This window comes from Harpegnathos saltator, unplaced genomic scaffold (assembly GCF_003227715.2).
Source record: "Harpegnathos saltator strain DR-91 unplaced genomic scaffold, Hsal_v8.6 scaffold80, whole genome shotgun sequence".
In the NCBI taxonomy this organism is placed as follows: domain Eukaryota; kingdom Metazoa; phylum Arthropoda; class Insecta; order Hymenoptera; family Formicidae; genus Harpegnathos; species Harpegnathos saltator.
Window position 1 is genome coordinate 983,308 of NW_020230649.1, and position 21,480 is coordinate 1,004,787.

General features: G+C 52.2%; 2 protein-coding genes across 2 annotated transcripts in view; both read left to right on the forward strand.

Moving 5' to 3' along the window:
- Positions 1–206: 206 nt before the first annotated feature.
- Positions 207–1,748, forward strand: LOC112590424 (cilia- and flagella-associated protein 251-like). The gene is made up of 2 exons (XM_025306817.1): positions 207–271; positions 1,094–1,748. The coding sequence occupies exons 1-2, from the start codon at positions 255–257 to the stop codon at positions 1,713–1,715; spliced, it is 639 nt and encodes a 212-aa protein (XP_025162602.1). The 5' UTR covers positions 207–254; the 3' UTR covers positions 1,716–1,748.
- Positions 1,571–21,480, forward strand: part of LOC105182594 (transcriptional regulator ovo) — a 33,194-nt gene continuing 13,284 nt past the window's right edge. Inside the window, exon 1 of the mRNA XM_025306820.1 lies at positions 1,571–2,795. Coding sequence (XP_025162605.1) covers positions 2,636–2,795 — 160 coding nt within the window. The 5' untranslated portion in view covers positions 1,571–2,635. The remainder of the gene's footprint in view (positions 2,796–21,480) is intronic.

Here is a 21,480-nt window from a genome sequence, read left to right on the forward strand (position 1 = left end):
TGGCGCGGTGCACACGCGCGAAGAAAATGTTTTATGCATGACCGTCAGACGGAGAAATCTCCGAACGATAAATAAAGCGCTGATCTCTTCTTCAGGACGGCTTTCGCTCCATTCTACCTGCCCTACGCCCTCCTCGTGGGCCGAAAGATAAACGACCGCGGCCGAACGCGACGCGTCCGTCACTGCAAGCGCTCCGCGGTGCATTTGTTGTTATTTAACAATGTCCGCGTGATCGCGTGATCATCAGCGATTAAATGGACAAAAAGAACAAGTGAGTAAATTTTAATTCATTTCGATCTTGAACTCTCACACGTATACTGGAAGAAAAAATGTTTAGTCTCGCTAAAATCGTAATAATTTCCGGCGTATTGGCTTTATGTATTTCGTTGCTCTGACAAAAAACTAGCAGCGATTCGCATAATTTTTTAACTATGCGCGTTTATAGTTATAAACACCAAATACTTTTTTCTCAACGTATCGATGGATTTCGATTTTAAGATTTCGCTTTCTTCCAATTGCGCTACGATCCCTCCTCCCCTCCTTTCCTACGATCTTATCTTCAACGCATCTTTCTCCGCGTTCTCTTTCGTTTTCTCTTCTCTCCCTTCTTCTTCAGAGATCAGACTGTCCTCAGAGATTCCTCTGTCTTCGCGAATAGTCCAAAGTGTGCGTTTTGTTACGATTATCACGCGTAAGCTCTCGTTACAACCGCGTTCGCACGTCGCCTCTTATCGATTCTACTCCGTGTTATCGCAGCTGTATCTATGCATTAAAGTCACCCGGAAATCGTGAAGGGAAAATCTCCCTCTCTGAGATTTCCATCTCGTGGATGCTCCTCCCCGCGCCCGTCTATGGGACGGTCGTAAATGTTCTTGTTCTGGAAAAATATTTTGGAAATCTTCGAGATCGAGGGAGAGATAATTCGTGCCGTGTGAGGCCCGTGTGGGCATAATTCAATGTCGCGTTGCTTGTTCTAGATTGAAATACGCGTACGAGGAATCTCGAGGAATTTTGTCGCTTCCACGAGAAATTTCAGCTTCAGTTTTTCCTCTCGGGATAATTTATGACACGGGCCGATATGTGTTCGCTGCAGGGATGATTGCACCTCTACGTTATGCGATGTGACGCAACGCGGACGCTGGAGCAGTGTGAATCGGAAAGTGTGCGACGGAAAAATCTGTGTTCGCTCGACTCGTCGCAAGAATCCGAAAGAACGGATGGGGATGGAAGAGGGGAAGAGTGAAAGACCGAGAGAAAGAGACAAAGAGAAAGAGAAGGGCAGGAGGGGAGAGAGGGAGAGAGAGAGTTCCCTACCCGGAAATGCGTTCAACAGTAAAACGCTAATTCGATCAGGAGGTATAACTGGCGATGGAGAACAACTAGTTCCCCTGGAAGAAGAAGAAGAAAAAAATAACAACAACAACAAAAACAAGAACGAGGAGGAGAATAAGGGGAGAGGAGAAAGAGAAGGAGAAGAAGCAAAAGAAGAAGAAGAGGAAGAAGAAGAAGACGACAACGACGACGACGACGACGACGACGACGGCGACGACGACGAATGGAGAGGAAAGAAAGAGAGAAAGAAAAAACAATACGATCCTCTAACGAGAAAGAAAACGGGGAGCTGGACGAGCGAAGGAAGGAAGGCTCAAAGGCGCACACGTACGATGCTCCGTTACGCGCATGCGTCAGAAGCGGTTTCCAGCAACGAAGAGTAGCGTTCAGGCCCGCGCGTTGCTGAAGCAACCAAACAGTCCCGCTGGCTGGCTCCTGAGGCCCAATGGTGGGAAGATGAGGGGCCGGTCGGTCGGTCAGGCTGGTGGGGAACGAGAAAGACTGTCAACGGGGTTCGCGCGCTTCGACGTTCGACGACGGTAGGTAGGTAGGTAGGTGGTGGTTGAAGAGTGGGACAGAGGAGCGGCGGTGCGCGGAGAAGAGAGGAAAGCACAGGCGGCCGAGGCTACGGACCCAGCCAGAGTCAACGGAGCTTCAGTACCTTGTAAGAGGCCTTACGGTGGAGGTTGCTCCGGTGTGTGACGGTGAACAGTCGAGAGCCGCACACAGGATAACTGTAAATCCGAGCACGGACGGAGGAAGTGAGGAGAGAGGGACACAGCGGGAGCAAGAGAGAGAGAGAGAGAGAGAGGGGGGGAGGGAGAGAGGAGAGATACATGACGCCGCGACCGTGCCGATGTGACTTACCGCGTGTAATTATTGACAACCGCGAGTACCTAATTACCACGGTCTCGAGTTCAGTGTAAACAGGCCAGCCTGGACCCCGGGGACTTCGGGGCTGTTCCCTGGACCTCGGATGGACAGTGGAGCCGTCACGGGCGTGTCGTATAAACCGCGCGTCGGCAACTTCACCTTGACACGAGGCCGCGTTTGACATTGTCATCGTGTCGTCGGCCGCCGGTCCTCGGTGAATGCTCGACCGCGAGTGGCCACGCGCGTCACGTGGAGCAAGGACAGGTGATGGTGAATCAGCCCGCCGACGACGTGAACGCAAATGGATTTGGTAGTGCGCTCCTCTGCGGGATTCTGTGCGATCACCACGGCAACGGGACTGTTGTGCGCGCCTGACGTGCCGCGAGTGTGTGCATAGGTAAATGACAGCTCTGTGCGCAGGACCGTCAGGATGCCGAAGATCTTTCTCATCAAGAACCGGCTGCACGCGCAGCAACAGCGGCTGCTCGGCGAGTCGTCGCACCCCGGCAAGGGCGCGTTACACGGCGGCGGCAAGGACAGCCCGTTAGGCAGCTCGGAGCCACTCAGTCTCATCGTCACCAAGGAACAATGTAAGTCCTAACGAGACAGAGAGATCGAAAGAGAGAAGGAGGGAGAGAGAGAGAGAGAGAGAGAGAGGGAGGGAGAGAGAGAGAGAGAGGGAGAGAGACCTCTGATAAGGATCGCTAGATCGCGCGTTCATCTCTGACATTCATCAATTCTTGTTGACACGCACTCGAGATTCGTATCTCACAGCCACACGTGTCGATTGATGAGATTCATTTTTTACTCTGCTTTTTATTTCGAAATACAAGAGTGGAAATTATGTATCAGTTACTGAACTAGCAATATTGGTTGGCTGAATTAAAGACCACTCGTCTCTTTCTCTCTGCCTCCCCTCCTCCCCTCTTTCTTTCTCTCTTGCTTCTGGCCTCAGATTGTTGACGTTTTTGTAAATGACAAATTCTTTAATCGATTCGAAATAGACTTTTCATCGGCGGAAATATCGGTCAGCGTGCCGTTTTTTAAACATTTTTTAACGCGTCAGTGAATGAGCATGGAATAATTATTTGCTCGTGTTGGGATTGACCCCAATACCTGTCTCGTTTCTCGAGGTATGATACTTTAAGATCGAACATCGCACTGCGAATTTTGGCCCGATATAGGCTCGGCTTAATATTTGTCTCTCGGCTTGGAATTATGCTAGGTGTGATGAGATATATATTTTTCACGAGGTTTCCTCAGGTTTCGATGCGTCCTTGAGCCATCCAACGGTCGATGTAGGTCGTGTTTTCCTTTCGTAAACACTTCTCTGGTCGCGCATTCCCTTTTTTTCCGACATATTCACGAGACAAACAAACGCAAATGTTGTCACCGCTTTGAAGTCGAATCTACTCCAGATTTATCGAATACATAAAGGCAGGAGAGCGATAAATATCCGATAAATCCTAAAACGACGCTACGATGTGAAAGCTGTATGAAGCAATTGATTTGAAATGAAACAAGCCGTATTAAATTGTTTCGACTTCTATATTAGATAATGCTTGGCCTGCAAATTGTGTATTAATAAGCGATCTATGTCTGCTTAGAATACGTTTCGGCTTTTCGGGCTTTGAATTGAAAAGTCAGCATCGGCTGCAGAAAGACGTTTTCTTCAGAAACATGACCGCGTGTTCTTCCCGCTTTTATCATCGGAGCCTTTGCTCGTCTTTGCGAGGTCGACTCAAATTTCAAGGAAATGTCAAAAAGCAGTGACACGCGGTCACTCCTAAGTTGCGGTTAATGGAAAATGACGCGTGGAAAACGTAGAGACTTCTTTACGAACGCCGCTGCGACTCCGCGCAGAGACAACGAGAGTCCAATTGTCGAGTTCATTATCGCGATGTAATTATCGCTATTTCATGCGCTTAGGATTTCTTAAGATTTCTCGAGTTAAGATTTCTTCATCGCGTCTACACAGAGAAACGTTTACAGAGAAAAGTATCGTTTTACAGTTGAGAGAAGCGATTATAGCCAGTTTACGTTTTTTTTCCCTTTAAACAATGATTATCTTCAATAAAGAATATTCTCCTCACAGTGAGCTCATTACCATGTTCATAGAAGAAGAATATATATTCTCTCTTCAAGAATATTACAAAATTTATATTCTATGTAGGAAAAATGCGAACCCCCCCGAATTTTTGTTCCAATTTCACCGCATTGCTGTGATTTGATATCCTCGATTGAAGTGTCGAACTTCCTAGAAGCTCGAATGTATTTTGAGTGAATTATGACGCTTCTGACGAACTCATGACGAGAAATTCGCGTAAACTTGGGAGATACTCGGAACAAATAACGTTTACTTGAACGCAGTAGATATTTTTGTGCGTCTGAGCGGCCGATCGCAGTCGAGAATTTCAGCGCGTCTCACATTTCACACACGTTAGTTTTAACGTTCCTTTACATTCGGGTTCTCGAATGCAATCGGTCAGCTGTCTCGTTCCTTGAGCCTCGGCTGCCCACACGTTCTCTTCTATACGTCGTACGTACGTGTACGCATGTTAAATCGCGGCGAAGTATTCCCGCGCGAATATGGCGCTCAAAAGCGCGTATCATCGCCGGATTAATGAGACATGAGACAATTATCTTTATCTTTTCGGTGCCGCGCACCTAGCAATTTGGCACGGCGATTATCGGCCGATTATGTGGCCGGTACGCGCAGGCAGTCGCGTGCGGCATTGAGATACGAATCTCGCGACAGTTTAATTCGCGACGCATCTCGTCGGTAACTCCCCGACCGCGACCGGGCAGAACGGCTCGTTCATTCTCCGCGCTCACTCACTCTCCTCTCGAAAAGTCGGCTGCTGCTCTCTTTACGGTCGACGCCGAGTGGCAGATTAAAGGGAGGGAAAAAAGGAGGAAACGCACCGAAAGGAACGGGGGTGAAAAAAGAAGGGTACGAGCGAGGAGGGAAGAGAGAGAGAGAGAGAGAGAGAGAGAGAGAGAGAGAGAGAGAGAGAGAGAGAGAGAGAGAGAGAGAGAGAGAGTGAGTGAGTGAGTGAGTGAGTGACAGAGGGGAACCGAGAGAGAAGGAAAGAAGGAAAGAAAGAAAGAAAGAAAGAAAAAGCGACCCAAAATGTTACAGTTCTACTGCTGCAGGTGCAACTATATTCGTTCGGGCTACAGGTGCGATTGCAATTCGGACAAGCAGCAACTCGATCGGCCGGCCGGCCGGCGAAGGAATTATCGTCGCGTCGCGGTTGCTTCTTGCTTTCATGAATCGTTAATGCGCTCATTATGCTAATTGTCCGCTTATATAGGCGTTATGCTGTTCGCGGCTCGTCGCATTGGAGACCTCGCGAATTCAACAGGCAACGACCTCTTTTATTATATGACTCGTGGAATCTCGTGCAGCAGCGGCGGCGGCGGCGGTGGCGACGGCGATGTCCGTGAAAAACCGCGGTATAACATTATTTTCTTGCTCTTTGCGCCGTTTAGCGATACTAATTAATTCGTAACGCACTGAAGTAAAAATCGACTCGGTTCTCAAAGTGAAATGAGTTAAGTCAACTCGATCGAGAACGATACGCACGCGTCTCGAGTGAAACTGAACGCACGCACGCACGCACGCACGCACATCTCTACTTCATTAATCCTCTCGGTTGTAAGCAGGGATTGCCGAGATCATGAGGATTACAAAGCGTTCTTCGGGAATCGAGCGGGAAAATCGAGCGAAGACAATCTCGCTACCAGAATCCAACTTGCGCGACACTTGCGCGCGCGAGAGAGAAAAAGAGGGGAGGCGCGACGTGCTATCTTCTCTTTTTACCGTAATGAAATCGCTCGTTTAATGAGTCATTGTCGCACCGGGCGCTTCCTTCGTCACATGGCTTGACATAATCGACGGCAGCGACGCAGTTACAGCATCGCGAGGAAAAAAGCTCCGGCGACGAGCGCCGTCGCAATCGCGCGACAGCGGGCGTCGAGTAACGACTGACCTTTGATAGGCGGCGTACATGTCCGTCGTGTGTCCGTACACACGCCACGTGCAGTTAATTATATGGATTGCCTTACGTTCCTCCGCTCGCTCTTTCTCTCTCTCTCTCTCTCTCTCTCTCTCTCTCTCTCTCTCTCTCTCTCGCTCTCTCTCGCTCGCTCGCTCTCGCGCGGTTGCATAATAACGTTTACGTCGTTTACGAACGGTTTCGTCGGAAACAACGGTCATCCTTCCGCGAGCGTCAGCTCGTTGCCGATGAAGAACGGTATAGTGAGTAAACGGCCGTGAATAAATGTACATAATCGCGATTCGTTCGTCGCGTCGCTCGCATTTCTCGCTCTCTTTCTCCTTCTCGCTGTCCGTGTCCCTGTCTCTGTCGAGGTCGGCCGACCTCGCTGCGTCTCCAAGGAAGACAAAAAAAGGAAGAAAGAACGAACCTCGAGACGAAAAATACGCAAGGATCGAAGCTCTCGTACGCGCTCTTTTTCTCGATGCGGTCTGGAACGCAGCCGAAGCTCCGATGAGAAAACTTCAGTTGTGGGAATTAATCAGGAACAGGTTCTCCCGACCGGGCCGTCCGCTGTGTTCGGAGACCATATCGGGAGAAAAGTGTCCAAGTCGTATTGAAATCCGGGTGCACGCTCGATGCTGTGTAACGGCTATTGTAATTACGATTGCTTCCACGGCTTTTCCCAGCCTTGCGCACATCATGAGCACACACGACACCAGTTTGAATGGCCGGGCGAACACGGCCGGGAGCGAAGAAAATTCGGCTCGTACAAGCGAGTTTCTGTCTCGTCTGGCGCGAGAAATCGGTCTGATGAGAAGCGGTCTGTGTCCGTTGAATTCATTCGAGCAAAATTTGTTCCAGCGATCGAAAGTTGTCGAAGTCTCCCGACGAATATCGGCTTTTTGTCCTCTCTCTCTCTCTCTCTCTCTCTCTCTCTCTAAAGGGCGGAAATTCTATTGAGCCGATGGAACTTTTCTTCTTTTCGAGCTACATCTCGCAAATTTTTCTCGGCTTCTTCCTGTCCTGTCCTATGAGACCGCTCTTGACCGACGACTATTCGCTTCCTGCGTATCGCTGCACCAGACGCACGTGCTGTTGCGCAATCGCCCGATCGCACGTCGCTCTTGCAAGAGCGGAAAAAAGTCTCAACTCTCGCGCGACTGAATGGCAGGCGCAACCTCGTGACCCAGAAACATTCCCGTTGCCGCGAAACTCGCTTGAGATCAGCGAATATATTATAGTTAGTGGAGTACAATCGAGAGAGATGCGATCGAACAGAGGAGAACTGCGCTAACTTTTCCGTCACACATTACCGTCGAGTGTCCTCAAACTACGGAAAATCAGCCAACCCGAGCGAGCATCTCTCTTTCTTCACACGCGCAGCCTTTCGTCCGGCGTCGACAGGCGGTAAAGCCGTGAAGATGAACTCGGTCTTCAGCACAGTTGCGTAATATTACGCATGCGCGCGTGGCTGATTTTTCGCCGGGCTATTAGTCCTGCTCGGGGCGGTTGTCTAGTCGAGGTCGATTCAGGACGGTAGTTTTACAACGGTATAGTGAGTAGTAGGCGGAGAGACCGTGCGGGAGAGCGTAGTCCTAAAACTGGTTTAGGAAAGTGACCGCAGCGACTTCTCTTCTTCTTCTCCTCCTCCCGTTCCCCTTTGCCCCTTTTTCTTCCCTCTTCCCCTTTGCCCCTCTTTTCTTTTCTCTCTTCTTTCTCTTTTTTTTTTCTACTCTCGCTCTCGCCCCTTACCTTGTCGTCCCTTTCCGAACCTGTCCGCCTGTGTTCGCCTCCTTTTCTCTGCCCATCTTCCCTGCCTTTGATTCTCCTTTTGCGTCGGGCATGCCGCGCTCACGAGAGCTCACGAATGATGCGCGAAAGACGGTGTCGATGGCCTGTTACACCGGCGATCACCGCAGGTGCACTCGAGCGTCCCTCCCCGCCGTGGCCGGTGCACGCTCGCCGCTGATCCCCATTAATTATGTATGTTAATTAAATATGCGTATATATATATATATTTTTTTTTATATATGATAACGCGGAAACAATTACGTGCGCGCGCCCATGTGCGTCCCCATATCATCATTATCGTCGTTGACGTGGTCGTTGTCATCGATCTCATCTTTATCGCGCCTGCAGCGCTTGATGCATGCAAGTCGACTCGCGTTACTTCGAAACGCGCGCTCGGTCTTTTTGTCTCTGCCGCAAGTTCGCTCCTCGCCGTGTGTTGACTCTCATTTGGCTAATTAAGTGATTTCTCGGTTTCCCCCGAATTTAACGACTCGCGCGTAGATCGTCGTCTCGTTAAACGTCGGCGTGTCACGCCTCTCCGCGAGCGAACGAACGAGCCTATCTGACGGTTTTACTGGCCGCGCATACAGAGGGAACTTGCGAAGCGATAAGATTTCCGTGGGATTTCACGGCTTGCCGAAAATAACACCCGGCAATCTCCCGCCTTTTCGTTTTTCATGATTCTTCTTTTTCGGATGCTGTTTTTTTTAATATTTTATTCGATGCTATTTTCGTCTCGGAAAGTGAAGATTACGACAAAACGCGATGAAATTCGTAAGAATCGGCGCGATACTCCGCTCTCGTACGTCTCGGCGCGGGATTTCAGCGTCGGGATAATTGCGATGTAGGGTTCTCCATAGAGTGGAGTGGCGTTGCGTTAGAAAAAGAGAAGAAGAAGAGGAGTAAAAGATCGTCGTCACGCGTGCGTATCATTCTTATTTGCATTTTCCGCGTCGGCGATCAAACGGAATCCGGACTAGTCGCGCTCATGCGCGCGTACGTATGTGTGCACGTACACACGCACGCATGTAGCCGGGATCATGAAATTACGTAGTCGTACGTACTCGGACCCGCGCACGGCGTTCAACGGACATGTGCGTACGTTCCGATGCGCCCCGACACACATCGTGCCGTTCGGAGACTTCGATGCCTCGACTCGTCGATGCGGTGATTTCAATGCTCGCCACCCGGAGACTGCAATGCCCGTATAAGCGATGCGTCTCGCGCTCCGACGCCGACGCGGCAAATTCCTTGCGAGCGCGCGAAGATGCGGAAGCATCACTGTCTGTCGGTGCACTCGACTTTGCGTGTAACGCCGAAGGACAAAACTACTTGTCTGCTTACCGCTTCAAGTTCCCTCCGTGCGCAGGCTGCGCGACCGGTAAAACCGTCAGGTAGCCATACTTGTCTGATTGTTTCGACTAATCGAACACGAATCAGTTCCAATTGCCTGTCCTTATCATTGTTGAAAGTCTCGTCTTCTCGGTGAAAATTCTTGCTACAGGGGGAAACAGAGAAATTCTTAGAATTTGATGAAATTCTGCTTCCTGCCGGCAAACGCGTTCGCCTTGCATCTCATTGTCGCTTCTTAACCGGCCAATACGGCGACCAATACTTTTGGCAAGATCGCGATTTTCCAGCGAGAATTTTCTCGGCATTCGCGTGTTCCCTCGCGAGGCAGTAAACTCGGATGGTCGGTTACGACAGACGGTAGAGTCGACTCTCGCAATCTCGGCTCGAGCCTGTCGCGGATTCATGGTCATCGAGGCCTTGAAACACCGCGCCGATACGGCGCTCTTATCGCGAATGTTAACGAGTTTCGTGCGTTATATTCGGCTTGTACCGGTTAGGCAACCGTAATTCCTCGCCGTCCGTTAGAGCAGGAACCTTCGGTTTCGCGCGAAAGTTGCGCAACGCAGCGCGGCGCGCGTAAGCAGGCGAGCGAGCGAGCGAGCAAGCAAGCAAGCAAGCAAGCGGCGACCCGCTGTCAGTGATCTCCGCGGTCTCCACGACGGCCAAGGCGATCGTGCCGGCATTAGAATCTCGTCGCGGTATGTGGCGAAGCGGTGGGGAGAGGATAGAAGGACGCAGGTCGACCGGGAGTCACTGACTAGAGAGAGATTCGACGAAAGCGCGCATCTGGACGGCCAATCGAAGAGCGCGCTCTTCGATCTGATAAATTCTCCGCGGTGATTTTTCGCGAAAATGCGAGCGAAAATATTCCCGGCCGTGTTTTTCGCTATCTATAACGTCCACTTTATTCAAGCGCAGGCCGCGACGCGACGGCGCGATTTCCTGAATCGCTGAAATCCGTTGAAAAAAGAGCGATACGTTGCAAGGCACGAGAGTCGATGGACGTGAGACAGAGAGCGATGGAGAGAGAATTCTTTGCTTTCATCTTCCGCGCAACGACGCAACGATCGCCGTACTACGTATTTCCGATGCGCGACTTTTTCTCCAATTCCTCGTCCATGCGCGCGCGATCTTCGCTAACGGCGGGGCTAGAATTCTAATGCGCGTTTCTCGACTGCGGTGGACGTCAGCACCGGTCATGCTGGATCGATGCCGACGCGGTGCATTTCGCGCTCGCGCGCGCGCGCGTTTTATGCAATTGGCGGTGCGCGGCGCACGGTCTCATTCTGCTTAGCCGCTAGCCGCGCCAAAAGAGGATCGCACTGTCGCCGGACTGCGCGCGTGGAATGCGTTAAATTCGCAGGACGCGGCGCGAAGGGAGCCGCGGCAGGGCCGGCGCAAGCCGGCCGTTGCACTCGATAGGCGATGACGTTGCGAGCGATAAGCACGAACTACCGAGCTCTCTTTTGAAGACCGCGTCCCTCCTGGATCGATTGTCTCATTTGATACGGTGCGTTGGATATCTCTCTCGTGCGAAGGTATATCGCGAGGAGACGCGAGATAACAAGTGAGGAGATCGCAAGGAAATCCGCAATCCGCCTCGTGCGGCAACTCGAACGGGGCAAGCTTTCCGGGACGAGCTCGTCTCACGAGGCCGAAAACCAGTCGGTTTTTATTGTTTAGACTTTGGCGGGTAATAACTGATGAACAACCGGCGAATGAAGAAGTCACGTTCAAGAGAAACCGGTTATCGACTGTTTTCCAGCTTGTTCCCCGCCGACGACGACGACGAGATTAAAGTTCAGTCGCGAGATCTCCATCTCACAAGCTCCAGCTAAGCTTCAGGGTATCTCAATCATGAAACTTTTCGTGAAAAGTGAAAATGATTACCATATGCTTTTGCATAAAAAACTTTTCACTTTTCACGAGTTTGCGCTAGAGGAAAAGATTCATGATTGATACGCAGCTAGTCCTATCGACAATGGGTGAATCTCAGACGCGCGACGTTACTCTCGACGGGGTAGACGTAGAGGGAAGAAGAAAGGCAGAGCGAGGAAGACGGAGGTATTCGTTCGCGGAGGAAACGAGAGAGACGCGTCGCTCTCGCTCACTCGCTCGCTCGTGCCTACGTAGATGCGTATATGCGCGCAGCCATACAGATAAATACTGTTACATCCAGTGCACATGCGAGCTTTAACTGTCGTTGACACGCGGGTAATCGCGCTCGGTGACGCGCACCTGTTGCACAGGCTAGTACACACCAGGATGTGCAGTCATCGCGACGAATTACAATGCACCGTCCGTAAGCTTCGCCATGCGTGCATGCATGTCTAATCGCACGACTGTGTGTACGTGTATGTGTATTTGTGCGTGAGTGTATACGCACACACATGCGCAGACGCATAGGGGTGTACGGATCTTCGCGGCACCGTGACGCGCGCGTTGGCGCGAGCGTTGAAAAAGCAGGCGTGAAATTAAATATCTGGCAAATTTTTAATCGGTTTTCTTGTGCGCCGAGCGAGAACGTTAGGCACGCTCCGACAGCGTGGACGATTTGTACTGATTCAATCGGCCGAACTTCGTTAGTCGGTCCGCGAATTTTTTTTCTCGCGCTGCACACGGTGGCGGCGAAGGAAAACGGCTCGCCCTCAACAGTCTTCTCGTCCGTCTTTCGAAAACCTTTCCGCATTCCCTCGGGAGGCTTTCTTCTTCTGCTGGGAGAGCCAGCAGAATTCTCCCCCTTCCCCTCTCCCCCCCCCCGGATTATGTTCGATCCCCTTGGAGAGCCTTAGACCGCGCGATTTTCCCCTACTAGCTCAGGCAATATTTCGCCTCGCTCACAGCGAGGGGAAAATCGCGCCCAGATCGCTCGGGATGGCTACGTTCCTGAGGCTCACCACGCAAAGCTTACGGAACAGCCCGCACAGACACACGTGCGCCAGGCTCCACTGGTTGAAACGACACCGGACTTCTCGTCGTGCGCGGGAAACAGGTTCGACTCGCTGTCGGCCGTCGAAAGCGCCGCGAGCAGGTACACTGCATGTACGCGTTGTCGTCGTCGTCGTCCTCGTCGGCGTACGTACACACGCACGGACAGAATTTTACGGTGAGAATTGCCGTAGAACGTTTTTGTAGCCGCGCGCAGCACGTCGAGATTCTGCCCAAGTTTATTGTCCTTTCATTTCGTACGAGAGTATATTTTAGAGATTAAGCTTGAAGTCCGCTGTCCGTGTGAAACGCGTTCTGCTGTTTCCTCTCTTGAGCGATGGTCGACTTTCAGTGAGGAATGGTTTCTTGATAACAAGCTTGGGAAAAGCTTTTTAGAAAAGTTCTTCTTCATGTACTCGAAGGAGAAATTTATCCTCTCTTTCCAACGATGTATTTATTATCAAACCTGAGAATATCGTAACTCTACGTTGGGAAGGTAAACCGAGTTTTCGGTTGGATTTAATATTGAAGTAGTGAGCTTTGCTGGGATTCAGGATGTATTTTGAGTAAATTTGACGTTTCTGACGAACGTGCGATAGATCTTCGGACACATAAACTTGCGAAACGGGCAACATTTACTTGAGCGCAGTGTTTATTATTCTCTTATTGGACCAAGTCGATCTATTTTTGCGCTATTGGGAAACCGGGCGAAATTGAAAATAATTTACGTGAGGAAAAGTCGCATATGTACAAAATATTCTCTCCGTGTCTTCACACATACACATGAATATGCATGTACAAGTGACGTGTGCACACACACACATACACGCACACACACACATATACACACACTCGCACGTGCACCGGTCGCGCGACGCACACAAAGAACGGCGATTGTACGGCGGCGCGGCGACTGCTAATGGCGCAAGAGGGCCGTGACCGAAATTCTTTCCCAGCAAGCGGGCCAAGTGCACAGAAGAGAACACTCGCCGTGATAAATCTCGTTCTTCTTGTGCTAGGCGCTTAGCGAATCCGCCGCGGGAGCGCTCGCGCCGGCGGCGGCGAATTATTGCGCGGCGATTACGTCGCGGGTGTGTGCAATCACACGACGAACGTCATTACGTCTCATTACATCGCCTTGGAGATCGTCCTATTGTGGATCTCGGCCGTTAATTGCCGCCGATCGCAGCTACGTGCTTTCCCCGCGAGGCCGGAAAATTGAAGCGCGGGAGCGCGCACCTCTTGGCGACTTGCTCCGATCACGCGGCTTGAAATTGAAATTTCCTTTAATCTTCCGTCAACACATACACACACACACACACACGCGCGCGCGCGCGCACGACTGTAACGATGAGCGCGATGCGTCTGCGATAGGCATGTTTATAGCCGCTGATTTAAAAAGGCTAAAGTTCTTTCTATGTATCTTATTACATGAGGAACAATGTGCAAAATATAGGTTTCTCGTCGCAACAAAATGTGACTTTGCTTCGCTAGATTAATTTGTCTATTTAAGTTTTGTGGAAAACATGAATATTAATTACAGCTGCTTAAAAATTAAAATTTCTACTGCGCCCGTCAGGTCAGCCGGGTCTGACTGGTGATTAATATCAGTGATATCAATATTAAATTTATAATAATTATAATAAATTTTATTAATATAAAGGCTACCGGATGTTCAATCACAAAGAATTTTCGAAACCAGCAGGAACCACACGATCGTAGACGTGAATTTTCAACGTACGCGCGCTTCTTTTTAATTTCTTCTTTTCTTTCGTTTCTCCCTTCGACTTCCTCTTTCATCAGATCGACGTTGATTTCTTCGGATTCCCCCCGGCTGGCAGGAGGAAAAAAATAAATAAAAACGGCAGCGCGCGATCGAGTACGTGCGGCCACGAGGTAACGTGGCGCTTTTAACACCGGTCGACCGAATGACACCGCTCAGTCGCGACGATTTCGCCACGGTCTCCGATCCCGACCGTCTCTTTGATAAAAAAGCGACGAGGAGGGAGAAAGAAACACAGAAACGCCGAGCGACGAGGTGCCGGGAGCGCGATCGTCAAGGTGGCTCGACCGCTGCACATTTCCCTTGGCATTATTATTCCGAATAGCGCGAAACCTCACGAAGTCGCCGGCGGTGCGCCGATCCGCGTGCTGAACCCGAGGAGGATATACTTTATCTCGACCTTGCTTCACAATAACGGGCCAATCGTACATGTTAAGTATCGTGTCGCGAGTCGAGGAAATGCGTTTTTCGCTCTGTCAGCTCGAATAAATGCTGCATGCAAATGAAAAAGAAACACATACGTGTACAATGTAGTTCGTTGCTTATGAATTTACATGAATTCGATCGCGTCTTGTTTTGATATTCCCGCGCACGCACGCGCATGTGTACATCAATACATTCGGCTCGCATGGATTATTTATCATTCCTGTGATAATCGACCGTCCGTTATTATGCAATGCGCATGCAAAAACGTGTTATACAATGAAGAGTTGATTCACGCGAGTGCCTGCGCATCTATTCCTAGTCACGGAATAACGACGATGATGATGATGATAATGATACGACGACGACGACGACGACGACGACGACGACGACGACGACGATGATGATAATAATGATGATGATGATGATGATGATGACGCGAGCGCAGCAAAAAGTGTATCCCACGATGGCGTTACTGATAGCCGCGTTTCATCGTCGTTTCTGTCAGCCGCAGTCGCCGACGAAATTTCTGGTCGACGATCGCCGGAGGTGATTCGAAACGATCTCACTCACATCGGCACGCCGAAGGACGAAGCAATCGTCGCGATTCGGGCTAATCAGCGTCCACTCTGTCAAAGCGACGCGACCTGATCGCTTGGAGGCGCATTGGGAAACTTTGACAGATTCGTCGGTCGTAATTTGTTCCCCTTTTTTTTTTTCGTTTAATATCTCATCATGACACCAAAGTCTCATCCACGCGTCATAACCGCCGTGTCGATCTCGCGGTGCAATTTTCCGAAGATTTTTCTTAATTAATTTTTCTTAGTCTCTTTCCCGTAATTAGGACAATCGCCACTGCCTTTCGGCAGGGTTTCTCGCGCATGCTCCCTCGTCTCTTTCGAGAAAGCTCCGAGACAGCCGAGCGAGTGAGAGTGCTTCTCTTCGAATGGCCAGCCGCGAACAGCGTATCTCTCTCGACATTGTGCGATCTCCGGCGACACGCTCGACCGATCGCATCGGGCCGGAGCTGCACCGGTCTTCCCCCACTGACTGCATCCGCGATCTCCTCTCCTTCGCCCATGAGCTCCCTCACTGCCCCTTTAGTGCCATCGCGACTTGCGTTCGGCTGACCGCGCGAGCCCCGCCGGCGCGAAGTGCCGCGATTTTTTCCTCGGTGACTTTTCACCGACTGCCAAGGTCGAGCGAGAAACAAGTCGCCGCGCCGACGACGACGACGGCTCCGGCGGCTTCGGCGGTCTTCCGCTCCGGACTAGAAAGGACTCTGTGAAGCGTGGCGTCTCGGAGACAGCGCGCGAGGGACAACGCGTTCTCCCCCTCGGAAAGGAGGAGTCGCGCCGTGACGCCGCCGCCGTCGCCGTCGGCCGGCCGCGATCGATCCGCTCGCGGAGGAAGCGCGAATCCGAGACGCGCGTCCGGCACGCGATCGGGCCCGCCCGTGATATGGCGATAAGGGCGAGACGCGTATAATTTGGCCGTGACAAACTGCAATCCGATAAGCCGTGGCCGCGACGGAATGAAACACCGCGAGAGCAGCCGCGTCGCGGCCAGGAGGAGGTGTTTGTCGCCGAAGCGAGGCGCGCTGCGCGCTCGTCGATCGTCGCCGAGATAGCGCAAATTGAGTTACGCTATCTCCGCCAGCGGATTACCAAGCACAAATTGACTCGCGCTACCTGCGAGAGCCGAGTCTCTCGCGTGCGTGCAGGAGAGGCCCCTCGGCAACAGCGGCTGAGACGCTCCTTCTTCTTTTTTTCATATTTTTTTAAATCGCGGCAATCGATGTGTGTGTAGGGTCGACGCGTCAGGGTTGCTACCGGGGCACTCGACACGCCAGCTGTTCTCCGTTGAACTTGGCCGCTGAAGGCAAGAAATATTCGCTAGCAGAAACAATCGTTACAAATAACGTTCCGGCGCGAGCGTAGGCGATAAGGCATGTCCCGAACGGCTGTCGGCTCCGCAGATAATCGTGCTAATGCGCGCTTTAATCTCAGCTAATGAATTCCTACCGACGCGTTTCAGCGCGCGTACGCGACGAGACACTCTTGCGAGCGGCTGACAATCCCTCCCACATTATCGCGCGGAAGCGCGCTTCTTCATTTCGACCAGTGAATTTGTACCTCGCGCCGCGTGTTTTATCGGCAACGGCCGATTTCCCCGGTCAGCCCAACTTTTCAGCCGACCTTCCAATCGACCGCCGAGATTTAGCCACGGAGATTCGATTTACCGGGATTTTTGCATGATTTTGCTGTCTTTATTTTATTCCTGATTTTATTTGTTTTCCACTTTACTCAATTTTATTTCTCTCTTTGCGCGCACGCAAAATCCGCGAATGCATTCACACCGTCCAGCCAGCTCGCCGAAGTAATTATTCTGCCACGGTTATTTATTCTCTCCCCCCATTTTTTCTGCAATTGCACGCTTGGAGTGGCCTCGCGAAAATCACGCCGCCGCTTCGGTCGCACAAAGCGACGCGGCGGCGGCGGCGGCACGATCCGAACATGGAAGCGCGCGCGAATTCGACCGGGAGGACGGAGGAAACGCTCGTGCGCGTACGGACGCACGCACGCACGCACGCACACATCGCCGCGACGCACGCGTCCATTACGTAAAGCGACCAAGTGGCCGCGTATACGGTGTCACCTTGCTGTCCACGCGACGACGCCCCGACCCACGCACGGTACCGCTACGCAAACGCTACGCAGATACCGCCGCGTGCGCAGTGCGTGCGCGCTTGTGTATACGGGGTGTCCCGGCTTCTCTCGCGACGCTGCAGCCTCCGCGATAGTGGATCTCGCAGTTGACCTGTCCGCGACGAATTTATGCCTCATGCCATAATGCCTGAGTGATATCTACCTTGAATATATCGCTTGCCGAGAAAAACATTGGGCCGTAATATTCTTACCACAAGTTCGGGACGAGGCTTCGAGGAAGCTTCGATCGTTAAAAAAAAAGAAGGAGAAATATTTTCAAAACAAGCCGACGCCTCGTTAATTCCCGGAGCTGCTCATTAGAGCTGCGGTGAGCGAAAATACGATGAAAAAAAGATTTCTGAATATTTGCCGATTTGCCGATTAGTTTCATCAGCTCCCCCCGTTGGGCCACACACACATACACACACAGTCATCTCGCTAGACGCGGTTAATTAATCACGTTTGATCCGTAAATCGATAAGACGTAGCGAAGTTCCGGTCAGCAGTGACAAGTAGTGCTGCTTCCATCGTGAATTTTGCTACATTTAGCGACAGTTTCGCCGAAACTCGTGGCTGTCAAGAATGTCAGCCTCAGCGCTGCGTCACGCCCGGAGAAGAATGGTCCTCGTTCACAATGCATTCGATTCGGGAGTGGCCCAAGAGGGACCTGCTCGCCGCGTGACTTCGCATGCGAAAGGGCGCGCGCGAGTTTCAAAGAAAAGCGATCGTAGTCGCTCGCGACGGGATACGCGTGAGGAGGAGGAAGAGAACGAGAGGACGACGAGACCTGCTCCTCTCGGACGGCGATGCACCGTCATCACGGACATCGTTAGCTCGCTCGCGCGCCTTCGTAACGACCGGGCGTATCTGCTCGATCGAACGAAACGCGCCACGACTAAGCCGCCGACCCACTTACGGCCGACCGCTCCCTGCTCTCTCGAGTCCTTTTTCCAGTTTTTTCCTTTCCTTTCGGCCCAGCGCGCTCGCGCGGTTGAGACTCCTTCTCCTGCCTGCCTGCCTGCCTGCCTGTCTGCCTGCCTGCCTGCCTGCCTGCCTGCCTACCTCTGTCGCCATTCACGTCTCGCGCGGTGGCTTATCCCGCTTATCTGCATACAAGCCTGAAACAATGATGCCGAGTGATTAAGTAATCGGCGCGTTGCATTGCAACTCGCGAGCGGGATTTACCACGGCTCGCCATAAAACGTCACGGGGCGGCTGTTTTATAGCCGGTGTCTTGAGAAAGCGCCGTCGTCGAGCCGCTTCGTCGGCGCGAGGACGCGATGTGACTCAAGCGGCTCTCGCGATACCTGGGGCTCCCGCAGGACTTTGGGCGACTCGTCCCGGGACGCTGAGTGAATAACCGGACTTTGACGTCCTATTCGCGATCTAGGGATTATATGACGGACATGCGACGTTTATGTACGAAAAAGGATACTAGCCATGAGACGAGCGGGCTTAATGGGCCAAACTTGCGAGCAAAACGAGCCGCGAACGTAGAGGAAATTTTGCAGCAGGAATCGCCATAGAATTTTCTCGACGACCGACGACCATGTCTTATGTATGCTACTTAAGTGTATTAAAAATTTACTATCAAAAAACTTGCCACATCTTCCGTAGTACGGGAGCAGCACTTCTCGGTATCGCTAGAAAACACTTGATAAACTTGAAGAGAATCTCGCGCGAGAAGGATGCTACAATTTTCCCTGCGCGTGCGTAGTAGGCAATGGGAAGTCTCCGTGTTTCGCTGAAAACACCAGAACCGGAAGTGGAAGGCACTAATGGGTGCGTTGAATTCGCCGCCTCCGGCGAGTTCTCTCGGCGAGCCTGCGGAGAAGTACCGGCTCGACAAACTGAAATCCGATCAGGGACTTTGTCGTCCTCGGAGAAGTCCCGAGGATCCGCCCTCGCAGCGGAGACGTGTGTCGCACATGTCGATGCGTTTTAGCGACGGCGCGAATGAATCGCCGTAGATTCGACGGGCGTGCAGTAGCGTTCAGTGGCAACGACCTCGTATCAGGAAGTGTATGGCCCGCTCGTTGTTGTTCCAGCACGCGCGCGCTCCCGGCTTTCGCACTGCGAATTGCGAGGATTCAGCGTGGTAACATCGGCCACTGGGTATTGATCATCTCCGCTCGAGCGCTCCGCTCGGCCATTACGTGCCGCGAGGTAGCTCGTCCCGATGCTGTTTATTTCTCACACCCGCGTCTACCCGCGACTGCCACCTTCGCTCGCTGCCGGACAACCGAATCGAATCGGAACTCCTGCGGATGGTTTATGCCTCTCGCCTCGTGAGGAAACATCTCGATGGCTATCTCGGTTGTCGTGATTATCGTAGAACGCGACCGCGCACGATCGCAACCGCAGCCGAGCGCGCGAGGTATTCGCGTTAAGTCTCGGAATTCAATTGAAACTCAGCATAGTCGCGAGTCTTCTGGCTCTTGATCGCTCGGCTGGTGTTTTTTTGCAAACTGATCTTTTTCATCTCTGATCGTTGTCGAGTATCAAGTCGTAGAACGTGAGACGTGTTAGATCCTGAAGCGAAGTGGAAACCTAGCGCGCGAGTCCCTTGGACTTCGGCTCCGCCGAAGATCGGCCTGGTCTTCGCTCGTGTTTTCGTACTTTTATTTCTGAAGCAGGATTCTTGTGCGGCGAAGTGCTGAACTTCGCGGCCAAGACGAAACGACCGACCGACTCGTCTTCAATTCCGCTCAATCAGCGAAGGTGATAATTTTTCCCGGCTGCGATTAAAAAGATGCAATCGGGAGGCGAAGGCGCAGCAGCGCAGGTGGTTTCGCCGTGAAATCGAGCTCTCGAGTTGCGCTCGAGTCGCGCACCTCAGCAGGTTCCGATTTACCGGGATTTCCTCGCCGTTCCTTTCCGACCCTCCTCGCCGATCTCTTCTCCTCGTCCTCCTCGCTAGCGCGGCTTCGCTCCGCGAGAGAACGAGCCGCCGTTCCTCTCCATTCCGACTCGAAGTACCGGTTCTCATTTCGTTTTCTCGCTCTCTCCCTCCGTCCGAGGGAAGCAGGAGAGGCGAAACGACAGGAGAAATGAGAAAGAGCGGATAGAGCGGCGGCGGCGGCGGCGGCGGCGGCGGCGGCGAGGACGGGCTGAGGAGGGGAACGACGGAGGGAGTCGGGGGGGGGGGAACGAGCGAGACGGCGAAGCAGGATGGGAAAGAGAGCCGAAGATAGGCAAAGGCGTACATCGGTACCCTGGTCACGGTGTTCGCGCAGGTATTTATAGCGCGGCCGAACCTGTTAGGGGGATTTGGTTAGAGGAACTCACGCACGCCGCGGTGGTTCTCTCTCGCCGCGCGATGCCGAAGGTTGCCCAACCAACGGAACCGCCATTTTGGTGCCTCGTCTTGGTCGCCCGGCTGTTACCTTCGGGCTCCTCGGGCGCCGTGACGCAAGCGATTGCGTCAAGACGTCGTTAGACGACATCCTCTCGTCTAACTCGTCATTTCGAGGCCGGGGTCGCCGTGGATTGCATTATTCGAGTTTTCTCTCTCTCTCTCTCTCTCTCTCCCCCTTCCCTCCCTCGCTCTCATTCTCTTTCTCTCTCAGGGCCGAGCGCGGCTCTCGGGAGGAGATGAAAACCCCTCGTCGGGAACGTCGAAGACGAGGTCCTTCGAACGGGACTACTCTCGGTAGGCCGTCCTCTCGTCCCAGCGCGCGGCTGCTGTATTCATTGGTTTGCTAATTCCCTCTGAAAGTCGCGCTTACGGTTAATCGAGTGTGAGTAGAATTTCGAATCTCGTGATAACCCCAAGAGCTATCACGAGAGATGGAGAAAATCGTAGGATATACTCTAAGTTCCGCGGAGTGAAATTTCACTCGCATAGAGCGAGTTCTCCGCTCCGAACCGTCAAGTGGATTCTCGCTCGTCTCGAGCGGAATGACACTTGAGGGAATTTGGAGAGTATTCTGTCGACGACGGTACGAGTTTTGAAAAATACCGATACCGAGAATTAGACTCGGTGGGTTCCTGCTGCTTACAAGGGATGCCGGCGGAGTGACACCGGTAGGAGGATATCCCGCGATCTTTCCTTCCAGCGGCATCATTGTATTCCGCATAATGGACGTGACCTCAGTAAAACACCGCGTCCTCGCTAGTTGGTTTCCTGGTTGTCGCTCCAACGACATGATTGCACGACACACCAATACACACGCAGGTACGATGTCCTCGTGCTCCATCGGCGAAAAGTGGCCGATGTCAAAGTCAAGAGAGCGCAACCACGTACGACTGGCGACGGACCTCGGGTGGAATCGCGGTAAAAATA